This window comes from Schistocerca cancellata, chromosome 1 (genome assembly GCF_023864275.1).
Source record: "Schistocerca cancellata isolate TAMUIC-IGC-003103 chromosome 1, iqSchCanc2.1, whole genome shotgun sequence".
Taxonomy (NCBI): domain Eukaryota; kingdom Metazoa; phylum Arthropoda; class Insecta; order Orthoptera; family Acrididae; genus Schistocerca; species Schistocerca cancellata.
In genome coordinates this window covers 822995875-823018940 of record NC_064626.1, presented here as the reverse complement: position 1 = coordinate 823018940, position 23066 = coordinate 822995875, and the positions used below count along the sequence as shown (strand labels likewise).

Genomic DNA, 23066 nt, shown 5'->3' with positions numbered 1-23066 from the left:
AAAGTATTTCATTATTAAAAACAGGGTGGTGATTCTTCTGGGAAACCTGCAATTCTCATGGAATTATATTTTGCCTGGAAAAAAATCAAGGATATTTCATAAAACATCAGGGTGGTTTTAACCTAGCACTGGAAATTAATTTCAATAAATTTTATAAATTAAAAATTTTGAAGTACTTAATGTTTCAAAGTATGTTAATTATATGAATATTATCCCTTATAAATTGTTTACTTTTAATCCTTAACACATGAGGTGTGGTCTCTCATACTGCCCAAAAATTTCCAAACTTACTCTCCAAGGTAATTTCTGGTGGAGTGCTTCCACACTTCACCTACCCTCCTTAAATTGTCAAGTCTATAATGTTCTGTAGTCAGTTGCATTATAGTCTTCTTTGTTCGTAATTGACAAGCATTGTTAACACACGTTGGGATCTCCTAGACTGCATCTCATGGTCTATGTACCTGTTGTCTTAAAGTAGCCCAAAATGTGTTCACAGGAATATGTCAATTATAACAAGCCTAAGTTTGATGAACTTTGTAGTCAGTGAATAGAGGGACATAGTGATATAGATCAAGAAATACATAAAAAAGATGACAGTTTTGCAGTAGCCAGTGATAACAATTCTACTGGCAAACAAGAGTATCATTCAGAGGGAGAACTTCAGGATAAAGATTTTGGGCACCTTCCTGTTTTTTTCAGTGAAATACTTAAAGTGTTGCATCAATGGCCTTGCCGCAGTGATAACACCGGTTCCCATTAGATCACCAAAGTTAAGTGCTGTCAGGCTGGGCTAGCACTTGGATGGGTGACCATCTGGTCTGCCGAGTGCTGTTGGCAAACGGGGTGCACTCAGCCCTTGTGAGGCAAACTGAGGAGCTATGTGATTGAGAAGTAGTGGCTCCAGTCTCGAAAACTTACTTAAGCCAGGAAGGCAGCATGCTGATTACATGCCCCTCCGTATCCATATCCAGTGATGCCTGTGGGCTGAGGATGACACAGCAGCCGGTCGGTACCATTGGGCCTTCATGGTCTGTTTGGATGGAGTTTAGTTACTTAAAGTGTCAGACAATATCAAATGTGTTCTGAATGGTGGTAAAGGAAAATGTAGATCACAGCAGTGAATGTCAGTTTTGCAAACTTTCTTTTTGTCCTATTGTGTGCAATTTCTACCTGCAAGAGTAAACCCTGGAATTTAGTTTCATGTAAAAATTTACAAGTTACAGAGATATTAAAATTTTTCAGAATGTAAAATTCAGTTCTCTAATGTTATGTTTATGTGTACTACACTCCTGGAAATGGAAAAAAGAACACATTGACACCGGTGTGTCAGACCCACCATACTTGCTCCGGACACTGCGAGAGGGCTGTACAAGCAATGATCACACGCACGGCACAGCGGACACACCAGGAACCGCGGTGTTGGCCGTCGAATGGCGCTAGCTGCGCAGCATTTGTGCACCGCCGCCGTCAGTGTCAGCCAGTTTGCCGTGGCATACGGAGCTCCATCGCAGTCTTTAACACTGGTAGCATGCCGCGACAGCGTGGACGTGAACCGTATGTGCAGTTGACGGACTTTGAGCGAGGGCGTATAGTGGGCATGCGGGAGGCCGGGTGGACGTACCGCCCAATTGCTCAACACGTGGGGCGTGAGGTCTCCACAGTACATCGATGTTGTCGCCAGTGGTCGGCGGAAGGTGCACGTGCATGTCGACCTGGGACCGGACCGCAGCAACGCACGGATGCGCGCCAAGACCGTAGGATCCTACGCAGTGCCGTAGGGGACCGCACCGCCACTTCCCAGCAAATTAGGGACACTGTTGCTCCTGGGGTATCGGCGAGGACCATTCGCAACCGTCTCCATGAAGCTGGGCTACGGTCCCGCACACCGTTAGGCTGTCTTCCGCTCACGCCCCAACATCGCACAGCCCGCCTCCAGTGGTGTCGCGACAGGCGTGAATGGAGGGACGAATGGAGACGTGTCATCTTCAGCGATGAGAGTCGCTTCTGCCTTGGTGCCAATGATGGTCGTATGCGTGTTTGGCGCCGTGCAGGTGAGCGCCACAATCACGACTGCATACGACCGAGGCACACAGGGCCAACACCCGGCATCATGGTGTGGGGAGCGATCTCCTACACTGGCCGTACACCACTGGTGATCGTCGAGGGGACACTGAATAGTGCACGGTACATCCAAACCGTCATCGAACCCATCGTTCTACCTTTCCTAGACTGGCAAGGGAACTTGCTGTTCCGACAGGACAATGCACGTCCGCATGTATCCCGTGCCACCCAACGTGCTCTAAAAGGTGTAAGTCAACTACCCTGGCCAGCAAGATCTCCGGATCTGTCCCCCATTGAGCATGTTTGGGACTGGATGAAGTGTCGTCTCACACGGTCTGCACGTCCAGCATGAATGCTGGTCCAACTGAGGCGCCAGGTGGAAATGGCATGGAAAGCCGTTCCACAGGACTACATCCAGCATCTCTACGATCGTCTCCATGGGAGAATAGCAGCCAGCATTGCTGCGAAAGGTGGATATACACTGTACTAGTGCCGACATTGTGCATGCTCTGTTGCCTGTGTCTATGTGCCTGTGGTTCTGTCAGTGTGATCATGTGATGTATCTGACCCCAGGAATGTGTCAATAAAGTTTCCCCTTCCTGGGACAATGAATTCACGGTGTTCTTATTTCAATTTCCAGGAGTGTATTTAAAAAACCAAAGGAAAGTACATGATTTTGAGTGATAAAAAGTAAAATACTGAAGGCTTTATTTAGTGCAATAAAATCAATGTGGAATATTTAAACAACACTGAAATAATTATAAAAATAAATGTTAAATAATTTTAATGAAAAATCTCAGTTTCAAATGATTTAGCCCCTAAATCTCAGTTCAAACATTGGTGTCCCAAAGACCACACTTTACAGTATATATTACCTTATGAGTTAAGGGTTATATGCTGCAGTCAAACTACTGATTATGGCTGGTGTTTCTGAACTGAGAGGAAACAAAAGTTATGATTGTCAGATATTCAATCCCCCTACCCCTTCCCCCTGCTCTCTGTTAATTATCATGAGCTGCTTATGATGCCTTCTTGCTCCCCATACCTGGAATTCTCAGGAAAACATTTTTTCAACTTTGAGTAGCCACGGGTGTCCCATAAAGATTGCAACTTTTGAAATGCCTATCATTTCTGTTCTAGTAAGTTGCTAGCACATTTTCCGCACAATTTTCATTTGTTTTCTTTGTGGTTAGTATGGAATGCTTCTCAACAGAACAGTGTGTTGATAAGGTGAAAACTGTGAATGTGGTGAATGTTCTGCAGCGACTATTTGCAAACTCTGAGGAATGTTTGGTCAACTTAATGCACCTAGCAAGTTGACAGTAATGAGACTGATTGCTAAATTTAAGAAAATTGGCTCAGTTGTGAACATTACACCCTCAGGGTGCTCTCACATTAGTCATTCTGTGGAAAATGTCACCATCATGGTCGATAATGTTGCTGAAATTTCTATGAAATCTATTCGTAGACATTCACAGCAACTGTATATTTCCAAAACCAGCATGCAACAATTTCTGAAACATCTGCACCTTTGGGGCTATAAATGCCAAGTGGCCTAAGAACTGAAGTTAAACAATAACGAAAAACACTGAGCATTTGCCTACTGGGTGCTTGCAACAGAGGGCAGATAACAATTTCAGCAAGAAAAAATGTGCACTGGTGAGGTGCACTTTCTATTGAATGGCTTCATGAACAAGCAAAAGTACAGGCATCTGGGGTACAGAAAACTGTTAGATAACTATGAGAAAGCCATCACATCCACAAGGATTGACTGTGTTGTGTGGCATTTGCACAGGGGGCATAATGGGGCTTTACTATTTCTAAGATGGCGCTGGAAATGCATGGTAAATGGATGGCAAATGCTGGCACAATATGATAAGAGAGTTTTTATGGTTTTAACTGGATTGTGTTAATGCTGAAGAGGTTTGATTTCAACATGATGGCACAACCTGTCACACCACTGACTGCACCAATGGATATGTTGCAAGAGAGTTCTTTGCCCAGGTGATTTCTCACAATGGTGCCTGGTGCCATGAATTGGCTACTATAGTATAATTGGTGTAGTATATAATGTGATATTATGCTAAGAATGATGTCAACATGATTAGGAAATTTATGAAACATACAAACAACAAACTCACAAACATGAAGGATGAGATATTGGTACTTGCTGATGGCAACATAATTTCACTTATTACGCACAATAATAGCTTCCAACAAAACAGATATATCACTGAAATTAAAACTGATGTGAAGCTGATTAAGAAAGATAAGATTCTATTCAGCACAAAAATTTTGCATACTGGAGGTGCTGAAACATACGTATCCAATGGTTGCCATGGTTATTGTCAGAAAACCATAGATTTTTAAATTATTTCAAACAAATAACAATTATAAATGTGGTGATGGTGGTGATCCTAATGCAGTTAATGTAAATATGTCAGTGGATGAAACTGTCCTTTTTGAATTCATATTTAAGTTTAAGAAACATTCTTGGAACCAGAACAGATCTATTCTGTCGTGATTAACTGTGATTGAAATGCAAATGCTGACTGATATGTGAATGAATTTGTTTAATTGCTTCTAGCATGGCATTTCCAAAGTCATAGAGGTAAGGGCATATAATTAGGACATGTCCTTCTTATATACAAGTGTCACTGTAACAGTTTTTAGAATGGCACATTTGGATTAACACCAGAACAAAACATTTTGGAAAATGAGAAACAACATATGGCATTGTTACCAGTATGAAACCATGGCAATGCCAATTTCATCCACAGATGGAATAATACTTACACATGCTTCTTCAACAAAAATAATGATAGCTACAAGCATGGTCAAAAAATTAGCATGTACTTCCTCAATAGGAACTGGACACATGGGCACTAATCTAAGACTAAACAAAGATTCATACAGTGGAGTATGCATTCAAAAGCATTAAAAAAATCCAGGAGAAACAGTGAAAAGTGGTCCCTTGAGAAACCTAGTCCCTCCACCCCACAACTGAATGCTAGAATCAGTGGCGTTACATGTGATCTAGATTCCTTAAGGAAAAAACCTTGATGAACAGGATCTTATAATAATAGTAGGGATTACTGCAAGTAGTGCAGACTGCAACTGCAGTCACAAGACATCACAAGTATTGCCAAAATGACATCACTCACCAATGTGAATATTGTGTCACCCTTCCAGTGCTTTGATCTGGCACAGATGAATCATTATGTACAGTGAGTGAATACTGAGCTTCAAAGACCACAGCAGCAGGCAGACTGTTAGCACATTAAACTTTCTGATTCACTGCCACTAAATAGGCAAAATACTTACATCTAAATTCAACAGGTAAAGAGCACCTGCTGAATCATCATAATAATTAACACTTAAAGAAGACCTTTTCTTGGATAGAGAAGAGAAAGTTACAGCCAGATGTTCTATTTCTTTGTAATAGTTTAAATCATGACAAAAGTAACGTTAATGAACCTGCCATAAATACAACAGATAATCTGTATTGCATAAAGATACAACATTAAATTATAAGAAATCTTTTCAGTAAAGAAGAAGAGCTGTTGCTGCTTTCTTTCATAGAAAAAACTGACACAGATTAAACTATTTCTGTCATGCTCTGCTGACCTGAACATCACCTAAAAGCTGCAGAAATTAATCAGATATATTTAAATAGTTATAGAATTGGTTCTTGTTGCTGTAGGATCAACTTAAGACAAGATGGGGTGGCACTTCACATTTGCAATACTTTTAAGTCACAAGTCAAAGACATAGCTCTCAAGGGAACTTCCAATATGACATGTCAAAATCTGCCCTGAAATTTTTTTATACAGGAAGAACACACCAAAAGAAACACCACGTCAAAATTTTAGTTGCTAAGATACAATGCATGCATTTCTTTTCATGTTGAAAATTGCCAATTTTGTAGCTTCCAATGTGGCTAGAGAAATGTACTACTGTAGCTGGAGCAGACAGAACATGTGCAATGGAAGAGGTGTATAACTTTGGTTAATGGTGTTCCAGTAAAGAGGCAATGTGGCATAACACAATTGTAATTGGTAAAGCAAATTTCAGTTTATACTGAATTTCTCTGACACAGTTACACTCCTGGAAATTGAAATAAGAACACCATGAATTCATTGTCCCAGGAAGGGGAAACTTTATTGACACATTCCTGGGGTCAGATACATCACATGATCACACTGACAGAACCACAGGCACATAGACACAGGCAACAGAGCATGCACAATGTCGGCACTAGTACAGTGTATATCCACCTTTCGCAGCAATGCAGGCTGCTATTCTCCCATGGAGACGATCGTAGAGATGCTGGATGTAGTCCTGTGGAACGGCTTGCCATGCCATTTCCACCTAGCGCCTCAGTTGGACCAGCGTTCGTGCTGGACGTGCAGACCGCGTGAGACGACAATTCATCCAATCCCAAACATGCTCAATGGGGGACAGATCCAGAGATCTTGCTGGCCAGGGTAGTTGACTTACACCTTCTAGAGCACATTGGGTGGCACGGGATACATGCGGACGTGCATTGTCCTGTTGGAACAACAAGTTCCCTTGCCGGTCTAGGAATGGTAGAACGATGGGTTCGATGACGGTTTAGATGTACCGTGCACTATTCAGTGTCCCCTCGACGATCACCAGTGGTGTACAGCCAGTGTAGGAGATCGCTCCCCACACCATGATGCCGGGTGTTGGCCCTGTGTGCCTCGGTCGTATGCAGTCCTGATTGTGGCGCTCACCTGCATGGCGCCAAACACGCATACGACCATCATTGGCACCAAGGCAGAAGCAACTCTCATCGCTGAAGACGACACGTCTCCATTCGTCCCTCCATTCATGCCTGTCGCGACACCACTGGAGGCAGGCTGCACGATGTTGGGGCGTGAGCGGAAGACGGCCTAACGGTGTGCGGGACCGTAGCCCAGCTTCATGGAGACGGTTGCGAATGGTCCTCGCTGATACCCCAGGAGCAACAGTGTCCCTAATTTGCTGGGAAGTGACGGTGCGGTCCCCTACGGCACTGCGTAGGATCCTACGGTCTTGGCGTGCATCCGTGCGTCGCTGCGGTCCGGTCCCAGGTCGACGGGCACGTGCACCTTCCGCCGACCACTGGCAACAACATCGATGTACTGTGGAGACCTCACGCCCCACGTGTTGAGCAATTCGGTGGTACGTCCACCCGGCCACCCGCATGCCCACTATACGCCCTCGCTCAAAGTCCATCAGCTGCACATACGGTTCACGTCCACGCTGTCGCGGCATGCTACCAGTGTTAAAGACTGCGATGGAGCTCCGTATGCCACGGCAAACTGGCTGACACTGACGGCGGCGGTGCACAAATGCTGCGCAGCTAGCACTATTTGACGGCCAACACCGCGGTTCCTGGTGTGTCCGCTGTGCCGTGCGTGTGATCATTGCTTGTACAGCCCTCTCGCAGTGTCCGGAGCAAGTATGGTGGGTCTGACACACCTGTGTCAATGTGTTCTTTTTTCCATTTCCAGGAGTGTACTATCCAGTCTAATTTGCAGCTCATTTAATATCCATAATAAATCACAGTTGTCTTTGTGACATCACTAGGTGTTAAGCAATGGAGATAAAAATTAAATAATTTTCTTTGTGTTTTTTGTATGTGCTTGCTAATAGCATCTGTCTTTGTGTAGTCTACAGAGTTTCACAGTAAAGTGTAATCCAATTAATGTTTTCATTGTTTCAAAAATGAAGTATGAAGAATGTAGTCTACAATCAAAATCACCTGCTTCTCCTGAAGATCTAAATATGTGTTATTTAGTAGTTGATTTCCTGTACATTCATTAAGCTGATGTCAACATTTCATTAGTAATTGTGGAAACATTAGAAGAAACAGGAGATAATGCACATGATTCTGTAAGTTGTGATTTGAATAATGATTGTAATGCTAATTAAAATCCAGAACAAAAATACGATACATTCCTAGCCCAAAGAAAACATTACAGTATACAACAGCTTGGAGTGACAAAAAAGGCTGTAAACTTTTTGGTTAAACGAAGGAGGAAGAAAAGTTTATAGTTGAGTTTTCTTTCATAAAATCTGAATGTGAATTTTTATAAATGAGAGAAAGAACTACAAAATATGCACAAAAATGAAACTCATAAAAGTGTGAAAGGAAAGGTATTCTAAAAATCTAGAACTGCTCAAGAGGTCAATGCAATATTACCAAGAGAAATCTATGGGGCTGGGTCCTCTGAATTGTAGGTTAGGTGGATATTACTGATTCCCAGCCTTCCTCAGCCTAGTTAAGCAGATTCAGGAAATTCCACTGAAAGAAAGTTGAAAACACTTCAAGTAAATGTGTAGAGCAGATGTCATTAATATACTGCCAGAAAAAAAATTGTACATCTGGAGAGACAACACTGATTTTGATGAAATGACAGCATATGCCACCTGGGATATGTAGATGTACCAATAATGGTTTCACCGTCATTTGCCAACAGATCGTGTAATGACATAGCTACCAAAGAGTCATCTGTGTCTATCCTTTAATAGCAAATCCTGACACCCAAAAGTTTCAATGTGGTGCAAACATGTGAAACAAGCAGGCAACTAAATATGTCTTGCTTCCTACAGCCAACTCAGTGATTTTGAAAGGGGTCAAATTGTGGCCTTCTGATTGGCGGGACGGTCCTTTCAGAGAACTGCTACACAAGTTGGATGTGGTGCACCAGTTGTGTATTGATGCTGGTATCAGTGGCTATATGAACAGTCTCACATCCGTAAATAAGGTTCTGGACATCCACACAGCACAGATGCCCACCAGGATCATTGTATTGTAAGAGCAGCAGTGGCAGGCCGTGCAGCTACCACAGCACAGGTAAGAGGGCTTGTGAGTCCAGACATGTCAACACAAACTTTTACGAACTGGTTATTAGCAGTGGGACCATTGGCACACACACCTGTAGCCCATCTTCCACTCTTGCCACAGCATCAACATGCATTGCTCTATTTGTGGTGTCAGAGGATCACCTGGAATATGGAATAGTTTGCTGTGGTCTTTAGTGATGAAAGCAGACTATGCCTGCATGAAAGTGATTGTTGTTAGCACATACAATGTACAACTGATGAGTGGTGTCTCATACAAGAGACATTCATCCCTCTCCAGGCCTTATGGTCTGAGGTGTGATAAGATACAACTCTCATTCATGTCTGGTGTTTCTGAAGGGGATGCTAACAAGCACTTAGTACACACAGAATGTTGTTAAGCCCACTGTTCTGCCATTCTAGCAACAGGAAGGTAATGTGTTGTTCCAACAGGAAATGTTCACCCACACACTGCCTGTGAAATTAAATGTGCTCTGAAAGACATGCAGCAACTTACCTGGCCAGCCCAATCTCCGGCCTTGTCTCCAATCAAGCACTTAATGGGATATGGTGGGACAGGAAGTGACTTGCGTGATTTGTCAGCCCCCCAACTCTTACAGAACTACATGAATGGGTTGAGCAGGCATGGAATAACATGCCCAAGGACAGTATTTGCCATCTGTATGATTGACTGGATGCCAGAGTCAGCACCAGCATTTTCACCCAAGGATGCAACACACATACTAAAATTAGTGTTTCAGCATGGTCAATACCTGGTAACTAAAACCAATTGCACTATTGATCTGTAAATGTACTCGTTTCATGTACTCCATATGCACTGTTGCAACAATAAATCTTGAGTGAATTGGAAAGCTCTAAAATGGTGTACTATTTTTTTTATTTTCAACATTGTAGGTAATACTATAGAGAAGTTCATGGGTGCTTTGCAGTCAGTCAGTGCCATTACACAATCATATACAACAATTTACTTACAAGTATTTGTAGATTACTGTTTCCATAGCTTTATATCTTTCTTCAGGAACCTCAATGCAAATTATGACCAAAAATTTAAAAAAAGACTGTTTAGTTGCAAAAATCTTGTAAATAATGTAACAAAATCTGGAAAAATGGAACAGAATAAGTTTCAATATTACAACCGAAATATCTTCTTACTTCTGTTGAACTACTGAGCTGGACATAACGACACCTCTGTACTTAGGAGGAGGATGAAAAGATTTAATATAATTTGGAAGCTTTCACATGTTACGAATTTGATCAAGTATGCCTGGAACGCAGAACAATGGTTATGACAGTTTCTTCCTCTATTTCTGTTCTGTCTAAATAAAACTAATAATTACTCTGGAGTGCCTGAATGCATTAATTCTTCCTTTTTCAGGTGTGCATGGTGTAAGGGCATGTTTGTTTTCATTGTCCAATAGACACTTAGCCTTTTTGTGCTTTTTGTGATGACTACAGGGAATAATACATTACTGAATAACTATTATAATAACTATACTACAAGACTGATTTGTGTGCTATGCACCAAGGGCTGTGCAAACTGCTGTTATAAGTGGCTCTTAGGCTGGCAAAAATGAGTGACCTTAACATTATTTTAAAAACGCTTGCACTACTCCTTAGCAGCTAAAAATCTGACAGTGCATCTTTTCTTTGGTGTATTCTTCATGGCTGAAAAATTTCAGTGTATGTGTTGGATTGGACTGAATCATTCCCTTGTCATTGCATTGAATAGCATTTTGAATACTGTGCTGTCAAATTAGAACTGGAAACCCAGTTTTCACAACATTAATACATCTACATCTACATCTACATGATTACTCTGCAATTCACATTTAAGTGCTTGGCAGAGGGTTCATCGAACCACAATCATACTATCTCTCTACCATTCCACTCCCGTACAGCGCACAGGAAAAACGAACACCTAAACCTTTCTGTCCGTGCTCTGATTTCTCTTATTTTATTTTGATGATCATTCCTACTTATGTAGATTGGGCTCAACAAAATATTTTCGCATTCGGAAGGGAAAGTTGGTGACTGAAATTTCGTAAATAGATCTCGCCGCAATGAAAAACATCTTTCCTTTAATGACTTCCATCCCAACTCGCATATCATATCTGCCACACTCTCTCCCCTATTATGTGAAAATACAAAATGAGCTTCCCTTTTCTGCACCCTTTCGATGTCCTCCATCAATCCCACCTAGTAAGGATCCCACACCGCGCAGCAATATTCTAACAGAGGACGAACGAGTGTAGTGTAAGCTGTCTCTTTAGTGGACTTGTTGCATCTTCTAAGTGTCCTGCCAATGAAATGCAACCTTTCCCACAATATTATCTATGTGGTCTTTCCAGCTGAAGTTGTTCATAATTTTAACACCCAGGTACTTAGTTGAATTGACAGCCTTGAGAATTGTACTATTTATCGAGTAATCAAATTCCAATGGATTTCTTTTGGAACTCATGTGGATCACCTCACACTTTTCGTTATTTAGCGTCAACTGCCACCTGCCACACCATACAGCAATATTTTCTAAATCACTTTGCAACTGATACTGGTCTTCGGATGACTTTACTAGACGGTAAATTACAGCATCATCTGTGAACAACCTAAGAGAACTGCTCAAATTGTCACCCAGGTCATTTAAATAGATCAGGAACAGCAGAGGTCCCAGGATGCTTCCCTCAGGAACACCTGATATCACTTCAGTTTTACTCGATGATTTGCCATCTATTACTACAAACTGCGACGTTCCTGACAGGAAATCACGAATCCAGTCGCACAACTGAGATGATACCCCATAGGCCCGCAGCTTCATTAGAAGTCACTTGTGTGGAACAGTGTCAAAAGCTTTCCGGAAATCTAGAAATACAGAATCAACTTGAGATCCCCTGTCAATAGCGGCCATTACTTCATGCGAATAAAGAGCTAGCTGCGTTGCACAAGAACGATGTTTTCTGAAACCATGCTGATTACGTATTAATAGATTGTTCCCTTCGAGGTGATTCATAATATTTGAATACAGTATATGATCCAGAACCCTCCTGCAAACCGACGTCAATGATATAGGTCTGTAGTTCGACAGATTACTCCTACCACCCTTCTTAAACACTGGTGCGACCTGTGCAATTTTCCAATCTGTAGGTACAGATCTATCGGCACATGTAGGAAACAGCCATAAATTTCTTTCTCATCTAGAATCAGTTCTTGAAAAACTAACTAGGTGTAAGAGTAAGTTTATAGAATGTGGTGATTTTAACATTACTATTTTTTCAAATAATATCAATCATAAACAACTGGAATCATTATTGTCCACTTTCACACTACTCACTATTAAGTCAAGAGTACACGCACTTAGCAAGATAATCTTTCCTAGACCCCAAAGATTACAGTGACGTAAAGACACATGCTGTAATAAAGTGCCTGTCTGATTATGACTGCCAAAGGACAACCTTAGAACTTGTCAGCAGAAACACAGCAAATGGCCTCACCCAAGTTAAACATGTTAGAACAATAGATACTGAATCTACTATTTTGTTTGTGTATAGATTACATTGGAAAAATTTGAGGAAGTTTACCAGGCAAACAGAGTAAATGAGAAATCAGTTTATTCATGAACTTATTTCTCAAACATTTGGAACCCTGCTTCTCCCAAATACATATTAAAATCAAACCAACCAGTATTGAAATGAAATAGTGGTTAATAACTAGCATTAAAATAACATACGCACAAAGAGGGATCTGTTCAAGTATATAGAACAGAAGACTAACAAAAATGTAGCGGTGAAATTATGTTACCAGAAATATTGTAAAATCCTGACATGTGTAACCAGGAATGTGAATTAAATGCCTGCATTATGTGTACAAAATATTATTGTATCAAACAATATAGTAAAAACTATATGGAATGTTATAAAGAGACATATAGGAACTTAAAATTAGAACAAGCAGAAATACCACACTCCTCTGGTAGTGGTATAGGACAGAATAATGAAAAATTTGTAACCTCAATTTCCCACAAATTTTTCTCACTGCAGCTGAAAAAATAAGAAAACATACAACCAGACTCCCATGGGAGCCACAGAACTATTTCATCATAGGTAAATAACACCAGATGTAGCACTTCATTTCAAAAGCACCACTACTATAGAAAAAGTAAAAGCATAAAATAACATAAAAGCACACAATTATTTGGATACGATGGTGTATCAAGTAGGATTACAAAATCATGTGCAGACTAGATCACATATTGTGCTATTTTTGTAGCCCATCAATGAAAACTAGGGTATTTCTGAGTAGATTAAAACATGCTTTAGTGGTGCCTACCCATAAGAGTAGAGAGAGGAATGTAATATTCAATTACCAGACCATCTTCCTGCTACCTGTGTCCTCAAAGATATCTGAGAGAACTATGTGTGGTAGGATTTATAGCTGTACATAAGAAATGGCTTACTGATGTCCACACAGTTTGGCTTTCATCTACGTCTGCATCTACACTTATACTCCGCAAGCCACAATGGGGTGCATGACAGAGAGTACATCCCATTGTACCAGTTATTAGGGTTTCTTCCTATTAAATTCACATATGGAGTGTGGGAAGAATGATTGTTTGAATGCCTCTGTGTGTGTAGCAACTATTCTAATCTTATCCTCGTGATCCCTATGTGAGCAATATGTAAGGGGCTGTATTATATTCCTACAGTCATCATTTAAAGCCAGTTTTTGAAACTTTGCTAATAGGCTTTCTTGGGATAGTTTATGTCTATCTTCAACAGTTTCACAGATCAGTTCCTTCAGTTCCTCTGTGACACTCTCCCATGGATTAAACAAACCTGTGACCATTCATGCTGTCATTCACTGTATATGTTCAATATTCCCTGTTTGTCTTATCTGGTACATGTCCCACACAATTAAGCCATATTCTAGAACCAGTCACATGAGTGATTTGTAAGCAGTCTCCTTTGTAGACTTGATTGCATTTCCCCAGTATTGTACCAGTTAACCAAAGTCTACCTCCTCCTTTTCCCATGACTGAACCTATGTGATCATTCCATTTCGTATCTGTGAATTGCGAATTTGTGAATTGTGTTTTATTCATCTCATGACATACATTTGCAATCCATTTGGTTTGCATACAGGAGACATGTCAAAAATTTATAAAACAATTACAATTATTTTTACATTAATAAATAATAGCACTATAATAAATAAAGACACTATAAGGATAACACATGGTACCCAGCTCAAATTTCCAGTTTGTCCTGCATAAATTCATCCACTGAGTAATAACACTTCAGTGTCAGTACCTCATATAGCTTTCTTTTAAGTGAACCTAAATTCATCTTCATCAACTTGTTCCCTTTTAATTTATTACAAATGTTCATTCCCATGTATTGAGGTCCCTGGGGATACAGTCTGAGGCAGTGGGTGGGGAGCATAAAATTTTCTTTGTTTCTGGTAACATGTGAATGGACAGAATGGTTTCCCTCAAATAATTCATGTCTGGTGTACAAAAATATAATAATCTCATATATGTATAAGGATGGCAGAGTTAATATTTTAAGTTTTCTAAATAATGGTTGACATATTTCTTTGTGATTTGCAGTGCACAAATTTCATATGATTTTTTTTCTGTATTTTTAGTATTCACACTATGTTTGTCGAGTTACTCCAAAAACCAATACCATACCTAATAATGGATTCGAAGTAGCTTGTATATGTTACTTTTCGTGTGTCCCTGTCAGTTGCAGTTGACAATATTTGCATTGCAAATGCAAAGCTGCTCAGTTTGTTGGCCAGGTATTCAATGTGTGCCTGTCAGCTCAAATTTTTATCTACATTTAAACCTAAGAATCTGACTGAGTCAACTTCTTCTATACCTTGGTTGTTGTGTACAATCTTAATCTGCTCACATTTTGACTGTTTGGTTCTGAACTGTATCACGTGAGTCTTAGATATGTTTAGATTCATCCCATTTAGCTGAAACCAAGTTTCTAAGGTACTGAGGGTAATGATCACAGATTTGGGAATTTTTTTCCGAGTCCTGGCCTTCAACTAAGACAGAAGTACCATCTGCGAACAGAACTGATGGGGAGCTGGTAAGTCATTAACATAACAGAGAAATAGAACTAGGCCTAATATGGAGCTTTGTGGAACACCCTGAGATATTTTTTTCCAGCCAGAAAAATAATATGTGCCATTTGAAGAAATGCTAACTCTTTGCTTTCTGTTGGATAAGTAGGATTTAAGTCATTGTAGTGCGCTGCTGTTAATGCCATACTTTTCAAGTTTGTAAACAAGCAATGCGTGGTTTACAGAATCAAACGCCTTTGTGAGGTTGCAGGAAATTCCTGCCACCTTATTTCTCTTGTCTAATGATGTACTTATTTTCTCAATGAAACTGATTACTGCATTGATGGTGTTTTTACACTGCTGAAAACAAAATTGATTGTTTAGAATAACAGAATATTTTGCAATGAAGTTTTGGATTTGTGCAACAGCGTGTTTTTCAAATATTTTAGATAGGACTGGCAGAATCGAGATCGGATGATAATTTCCCATAATCTCTCTTGATCCCTTCTTGAAGAGTGGTTTGACTTCAGCATATTTCAGTACCTCTGGGAAACAGACCTCTTCAAAACATTGACTTATTATCTGAGCTACTGGGTTTGCAATTCTATTGTGTACCACTTTAATAACTTTGGTGGGTATTCCATCCCAACCTGCAGCTTTTTTGTTTCTTAATGCTAGCATAGCATTTTCTACATCCTCCACAGAAACGTTTGAGAATTTTGTAAGGTTTTCAGAGTTTTTCCCTAGGCCAAAGGGATTTACTTCGTTGTGATAATCTGTTACATCTACATCAGACTTTGCCACATTTATAAAGAATTCGTTAAAGTACTCCGGTATTTGAGTTGGATTTACTATAGTATTTCCTTCAATGTCAACTTTTGGAATTTCTTGGTTACAGGCTTTAACACCTAACTCAGATTTAATGACAGACCACACAGCCTTTGTCTTATTTTTATGATTTAAAATTAGCCTGTTATTTGCCAGTTGTTTTGCTACCTTGACAACTCTTTGAAATATGGTTTTAAAGAGTCTAACATATTTAATGAAATCAATAACTTTATTATATTTTAGTTCCCCGTGCAGTTGCCTTTTCCTTACACTGGAAATTTTTATGCCTTGGGTAATCTACTTTACTGTAATTGTTATTTTACTGCTGCAGATTCTAGGTGGAAATGTTTCATTAAAGTCTCCAAGAAAACATTTAGGAATTTGTCAAAGTTTTTGTCACTTGAGTTACAATAATTAAATGGCCATGTTTTATCTCTTAGCTTCTCACTAAATGTTAGCAAGTTTTCTTCGCTTAAGTTCCTGCTCATATGTGTTCTCATACGTGAAATGTTCCTGTCTGTCTGTGGCAGCTCAATGAACAATGCACACAGAGTATTACACCCAGGTCTTTGTATGAGTTGGCCAATTCCAGCAGTGACTAATTGATTTTATACTCAAAGGATACTAAGTCTTTTTGTTTTGTGAAGTGAAAAATTTTACATTTCTTAACACTTAAAGCAAGTTGCCAATCCCTGCACTACATTGAAACCTTATCAAAATCTGACTGAATATTGATGCAGCTTCTTTCAGACGGTACTTCATTACAGATAACTGCATCATCTGCAAAAGCCTGATTTTATTATTAATATTGTCTGCAAGGCCATTAATATACAATATGAACAGCAAGGGTCCTAACACACCTCTCTGGGGCATATTCGAAGTTACTTTTACATCTTATGGTGACTCTCCATCCAAGATAACATGCTGCATCCTCACTACCAAAAAGTCCTCAATCCAGTCACAGATTTCACTTCATACCCCATAGGATCATACTTTTGACAATAAACGTAGGTGAAGTACTGAGTCAAATGCTTTTTGGAAATCAAGAAATACTGCATCTTTCTGGTTGCTTTAATCTACATCTACGTCTATATATATACCCTGCTAGCCACTAAGCAGTGTGTGGTGGTGGGCACAATTCGTGCCAAAGTTATATTTCCCCCCCTCTATTCCACTTGCGAATTGCACGAGGGAAAAACAACTATCTGAATGCCTCAGTATGAGTTCTAATTTCCCTTAGCTTTGAATGGTGATCATAGCGCAATTTGAAAGTTGCTGGTAATAATATATGCTCTTCATCCTTGGCGAAGATTGGATTTCAGAATTTAGTGAGCAGTGCCTTCCGTTTAGCACATCGTCTATCTGCAAGTGTATCCCACTTCAAATTTTCTATGGGATTTGTAATGCTCCCATGATGGCTAAATGTACCAGTCACGAATCTTGTTGATCTTCTTTGGACCTACTCAATCTCTTGAATCAGACCCAACTGGTAAAGCTTTTGGTATGTCATGTGAGAAAAGTGCAAGCTGCGTTTCACTTGACTGATATTTTTGGCACTGTGGGGGTCATTCTGTTCAAGATGTCTCATTATGTTTGAGCTAAGAATACATCCTAAGATTCAGTAATAAACTGAGATTTCAAGAATATTGGACAGTAGTTTTGTGGATCACTTCTACTGCCCTTCTTGTAGATGGGTGTGATCTGTGCTTTTCTCCAACAACTGGGCACAGTTCAAGGGATCTATGACAGATTATAGATAGAAGATGGGCTAATTCAGACCCAAATCCATTATAGAATCTGACAAGGATTCCATTGTGCAGGGAAGCTTTGTTCAGTTTTAATGATCTCCCCTCTTTCTCAAAACCACTATCACTGATACTGATTTCACTTATCTTTTCAGTGGTTTCAGGATTAAATTATGGCAATTCTTGTAAAGGAACATTTGAAAATGGAGTAAAATTTTCAGCTTTGCTTTGCTGTCCTCAATAACAGTTCTTGTTTCACTCATTTGGGGCTAGACACTTAGGTGCCACTAACAAACTTGACATATGACCAGAATTTCTTTGGGTTCTGTGAAAGATCATTTGACAATATTCTGCTACAATAGTCATTGAAGGCATCACATGTTGCTCTCTTGACAGCCAAATGCTTTTAATTTAGCATCTCTCTATCTGTAGCCCCATGCTTTGTTTTACAACTCCTGTTTCTTTAGAAGTTTGTTTACAAAGACTGTATACTGTGAAGGTTCCCTCCCATTATGAACTGTTCTATTGGGTACATATCTGTCCAGTGCAAGGTCAACTATTCTTTTTATTTGAGCCAGAGTTCCTCTACATGCTCCTGAACTGTGCTGAAAGTTTTAAGTTCCTCATTAAAATATGATACTACTGATTTTTTTATCTAGTTTACTAAACATATATATATCTTTCTGCTTGTTTTGATTGTTCTTTGTACTTTGGTAATCTTTGTTGCAACAACTACGTCACGGTCACAGATAACAATTTCAATGTCGACATCCTCAGACATGTCAGGTGTATTTGTTGCCATTAGATCCAATATATTTCCATTATGAGTGAGGTTCCTAACTATCTGGTCTGGGTAGTTTTCAGAGAAAGTACTTAGTAAAGTTTCACAGGATGTCTTATCATGCCCACCACTAAAAAAAATTGTAATTTTCCCAATTAATTGTTGTATGATTAAAGTCTCCACCAATGATTACAGTATGACTGGGGAACTTATGTGCAGGTTAAATAAGATTTTCTATAAAGTTTTCAGTTACATCAGGGAATGAGTCTGGTGGGAGATAGATGGATCCAGTTATCATTTTACACCCACACTAAGTCTTGCCTAAACAGTCTCACTCTGGCACTTTGTTGTGAATACTTTAGTAGTTTACCATTATGATTTTAATATTCATAGGGGGTTCTCCACAAAGAGAGCTATATTTAGCTTGACAGATGAAATTCTGGGTGATGAGAATTTCAGAATGTATCCTACAGGCATTTGACTGCATAGAAAATAACACATTGCTAAAAGATTTTCCACACTATGGCATAAAAGATGTCTTGGTTAGAATCTTATTTACATAACAGGAAACAAAGCATTGTCTTAATGGAGGCACATGCACAACAAACTCAGACTGTGGAAACGAAAATATGGAGCCCCTCAGGGCTCAATCATTGTGCCGCTGATTTTCTTCATCTGCATTAGTGATACACCAAGTACAATTAATTACAGAATGAAAATAAAAACATTTGTGTTTGTTGATGATACAAATATTCTGATCAAAGTATCCAACTCAACAGTGCAGGATACAGCCCTGACAGGCATTAACCAAGTAAGCAAATGCTTCACAGCAAATAAATACAGATTTACACAACAACAACAAATACTTCAAGTTATGGAAATCGATATTAACAATCAGGACATTAATGAAACCCCACAAGGCATCCAGATGAACAATTAGTCTAGATAAGCAAATTGATCAGCTGCTCAAGAAATGTAGCCAACCAGTGTACATTGTGTATTTAGCCTACATAAAAAATATGTGCATGAATAATTATATATGAAGTCTGAAATAAGAGTTATACTTACTGTGAGAGGTGCAGTTAACTCAGAGGTATTATGATCCTCATCTGTTTCAGATGTGGGTGTAGTTCTTGTATCTTCTGTCTGACATGTTGTCAAGACCAGGACTGAAATATGAAAAGGCAAAGTAGTACAGCTTTCTCTGTACACATTTTTTATTAGAACTATTAATTTCATCTTTACTATGATCCTGTAAACATATGGATTTTAGAAAAGATGTGGGAAGAATAAAGATAAACACTCACCATATATTGGAGGTGATGCATAGTGGATAAGCTAATAAGCATGAATGTAACAGCTCAGCTTAGAAACCTGTGTTCTTTTACTAAGCACACAGATATATAAATGCACATTGATATATTCTGACCATCACTGTGATCACAAGTTAGGCTACAGTGCTACACTTCCATTCCATGATGAGTGGTTGTCTTTACTCCCTGTATTGGTTAATCTTTGATTCCTTACAGCTTTCACAAAAATTTTGATACATTGTTGAAAACCCTAATGAAGCTTCTCACAACTCAAGTGCCTTTACATTATCTTCCTTCTTCAAGATAGATTACTAACATCTTTACTTAGACACACAACATTAAGATTAATGAATAAGTAGGAAACTTTTTATCCCAGAGATGAGGTAATGCAGAATATTAACAAGTTGAATTTCATTTATAATTAGGGATATAAGATGTTTTCTTGAAGTAGACTCTACATACACATCTGTATATAGTCTACATCTCTTAGAGGCTACTTCTTTATTGAAAAATGCTCCACTGGCCAGTTTGACAATTAAGCATTTTTAAACAGGCAATTGTCACATGTCACCACGCTATATACGTTCCAGTACAGATTATGAGAGCTTCTAGAAAGAATTCCACATATTTTGAGCACTGTCTAGCTAGCCAATGTAACAAACAACCAAGTGGTACACTTGTGGATGCTTACTTGTAGACTACTTAAAGCTATCAAGTACTAGTCATTTATCACTTTTATTGCATCATATATGTAACCAATGAAACTGCATAATTATATCTTTCATACAAAAATGAGAACAAATTTAAAATTTCAGACAAATATCACTTAAACCTTTTTTCCTTTTTTATGTAAGTGTAAGATAAGAGACAATAAAAATAAGGTTTATATCTTTTTACTGTGTTCCATCAAAAGCTTACAAAAATCTCCATAGAAATGCATAAAGCACAGAAGTACTATGTAGCACGAAAATGAACCAAAAATCTGCTACACATCATAGAAAGAAAGCTCATAATTTTTGATTCACTCATTCGTGATATGGAAAGCAATGAAAAAACTTAAAAACTCTCAAAATGTAAGTGAAAAACTGATATTGAATCAATCTTTACAAAACATAAGATATGGCAGGTACTATATTATGAGTTGTTAGCAGTTCAGAGTAATAACTAAAGTCTTTTGATCATTGCAGCCATTTTCATCTGCCTGCATTCCCAATATAATGGCAATTAAATCATCAGCTCATTAAACTCAAAAATTCAGTCAAGAAGGTTGGATTTCCAACCAATAAGCTGATGCAGAAGTATATGCAAGTTGACTGTACTGTAAACAAAATGAAGGAACATCAGGAACGGAGTACAAAAATAAGAAAAAGGAAGAAGAATGGTAATATTATATAGGCAATAAGAAAATTAATACTTCATATAGACTATGAGAGACTTACTACATAGGGAGAGCAACCAAACGCAGGCAATGAATAGTAACAGTTAGGGGAGTACAGACAAACCACACAAATAAATGAAATAAGAGGAATATATAACAATAGTAGACGACACATACATATTAGATGTGAATTTGTGTACTGTACTTTAAAGTTAATTATCCTTGCGTCTGCTCTTATTTTTTCTGTCTTCATCATGACCTATGACTGATTGACTAACCTAACATTTTGCCCACAGTTCCATGAGAATGAATCTCAGGTATCAACAAAACTACAAAAAGGGTTGTGAGACATGTCTTTGAGGTATTTTGTTGCTTATATTTATCTACATACATGAAAGCAAATGAAATTGACAATGATATGTCACTATGTTGTATTTTCTTAAATTTAGCTACTAATAACAAAGTTAGTTCAATGTTTTGGCCATAAGTTAGTATTTTGAGACCACTACATTCAGAGATTTTGGTAAAGGATATTTTTAGTCCAAAGTACCACCATTTTGGCCATGTGTTGTCAATTCATGAACTCTATGTAGGTCACTGTTAAATAATCTGACAATTCTTACACTGATGCTGCACTATACATAATCTCTTACTCAACACAAAACGGAGAAAAGATCTGTGTGTAAGTTGCATGTCCTTATCATTTAAAAAAGCAGCATGCATTTAGAAAAGACTTCTGCTGTAACTGAGGGTGGTTAGTGACACACTTATCTTTTAGCAACAATGTTGAAAGTTTTTCTCTTAACAAAATATTTCAACTATGTTCATTATAATCTAAAGTCTATTGTTGACAGTTCCACTCATGAAAATAAACTGAATTCTGAAAACATTGTGGTTGTAATAAGTATACAGAATTGTTTCCTAGCATGAAAACTTTTTTTTCCATGGTGGCACTTTGCACAAATCATTCTAAGAAATGTCATGAGACTGCTTTTGTGAACAAATCTTTCTCTAGAGAAACCACTAGCGGAATAGTGCACTTAAAATGGCTCCTAGCACTTTTCAAGGCATTAAAGAACACTGGTACCTTTCACTGGCTATGAGTAGCAATAATTTTCATTACTTGTTTTGCTACATTTGTGTTCCTGCATCAATAAATCTGTCTCGCTAACATCATCATCTATATATAAACGTTACAACATGTTACACTAGCATGCAAATTTGTGGTATTAGCAATTAACAATCTATAATTTAATTTTCTGGAAATGATGAATGTGTGTATATTTAAGAATAATCATGAGAACAGTTTGTAGTAATGGCTGTTTCTTTAATGTCAACATGATCAAGTCTGTTTGATATTATATATGCACTCTTATGACTCAAGTGGGTGCTGAGAAAAAAAAATATTATCACCTCATAACCGCAATTAAGTCCAAATCGAAAGCAGGGTCATCAGTGAAGTACAACAGTTAGAACTGAAAGCATGTTTACTACAGACACCAATGTACAGAAGCAACAGAACTGTCTCCTGGATGGAGAATGCTGCTATTTATACAGATGTCAAATATTTCAAAATACACAAACATTAGAAACATAAGAGATTTTTTAGAACATTCTGGGAATAGTAAATACTATTTAAATATTTGGTGGGGGTCTGATTTGAACTGGCAACACACAAAACATCAGCCAGTCCACCTCCATGGCAGACGTCCTAACACATACTTGTGTGGTGGTGCTCAAAATGGGGATAAGCCTGCTCGAATCACGGTGTTGGGGAAAATCTTCGCTTCCAGTATTTGGCTGGCAAGGGGAGGAGAGGTGGTGGTGTAAAGTTCCTGATCACCAGACTTTGCATCAATGTTCTGGTGTAAATACCAAATGACTCCACATTGTCTCATGAAGTAAGGGCGTGTGATACTGCTGATGGTGATCCGTCCATCAGGTGGGGACATATGGCTTGATGGCCATCTAGGTGCTATTTGCAAGGAGTAGGCTGGGTGCCAGCACAGGGTTTTAGCTCC

General features: G+C 38.8%; 1 protein-coding gene and 1 pseudogene across 1 annotated transcript in view; one reads left to right on the top strand and one right to left on the bottom strand.

Annotated features, from left to right (window-relative positions):
* LOC126188455 (uncharacterized) overlaps positions 1–23066 on the bottom strand; it is a 91835-nt gene that overhangs the window by 49386 nt on the left and 19383 nt on the right. Inside the window, exon 2 of the mRNA XM_049930062.1 lies at positions 19423–19523. Coding sequence (XP_049786019.1) covers positions 19423–19523 — 101 coding nt within the window. The remainder of the gene's footprint in view (positions 1–19422; positions 19524–23066) is intronic.
* LOC126100472 (5S ribosomal RNA) lies at positions 720–837 on the top strand (annotated as a pseudogene).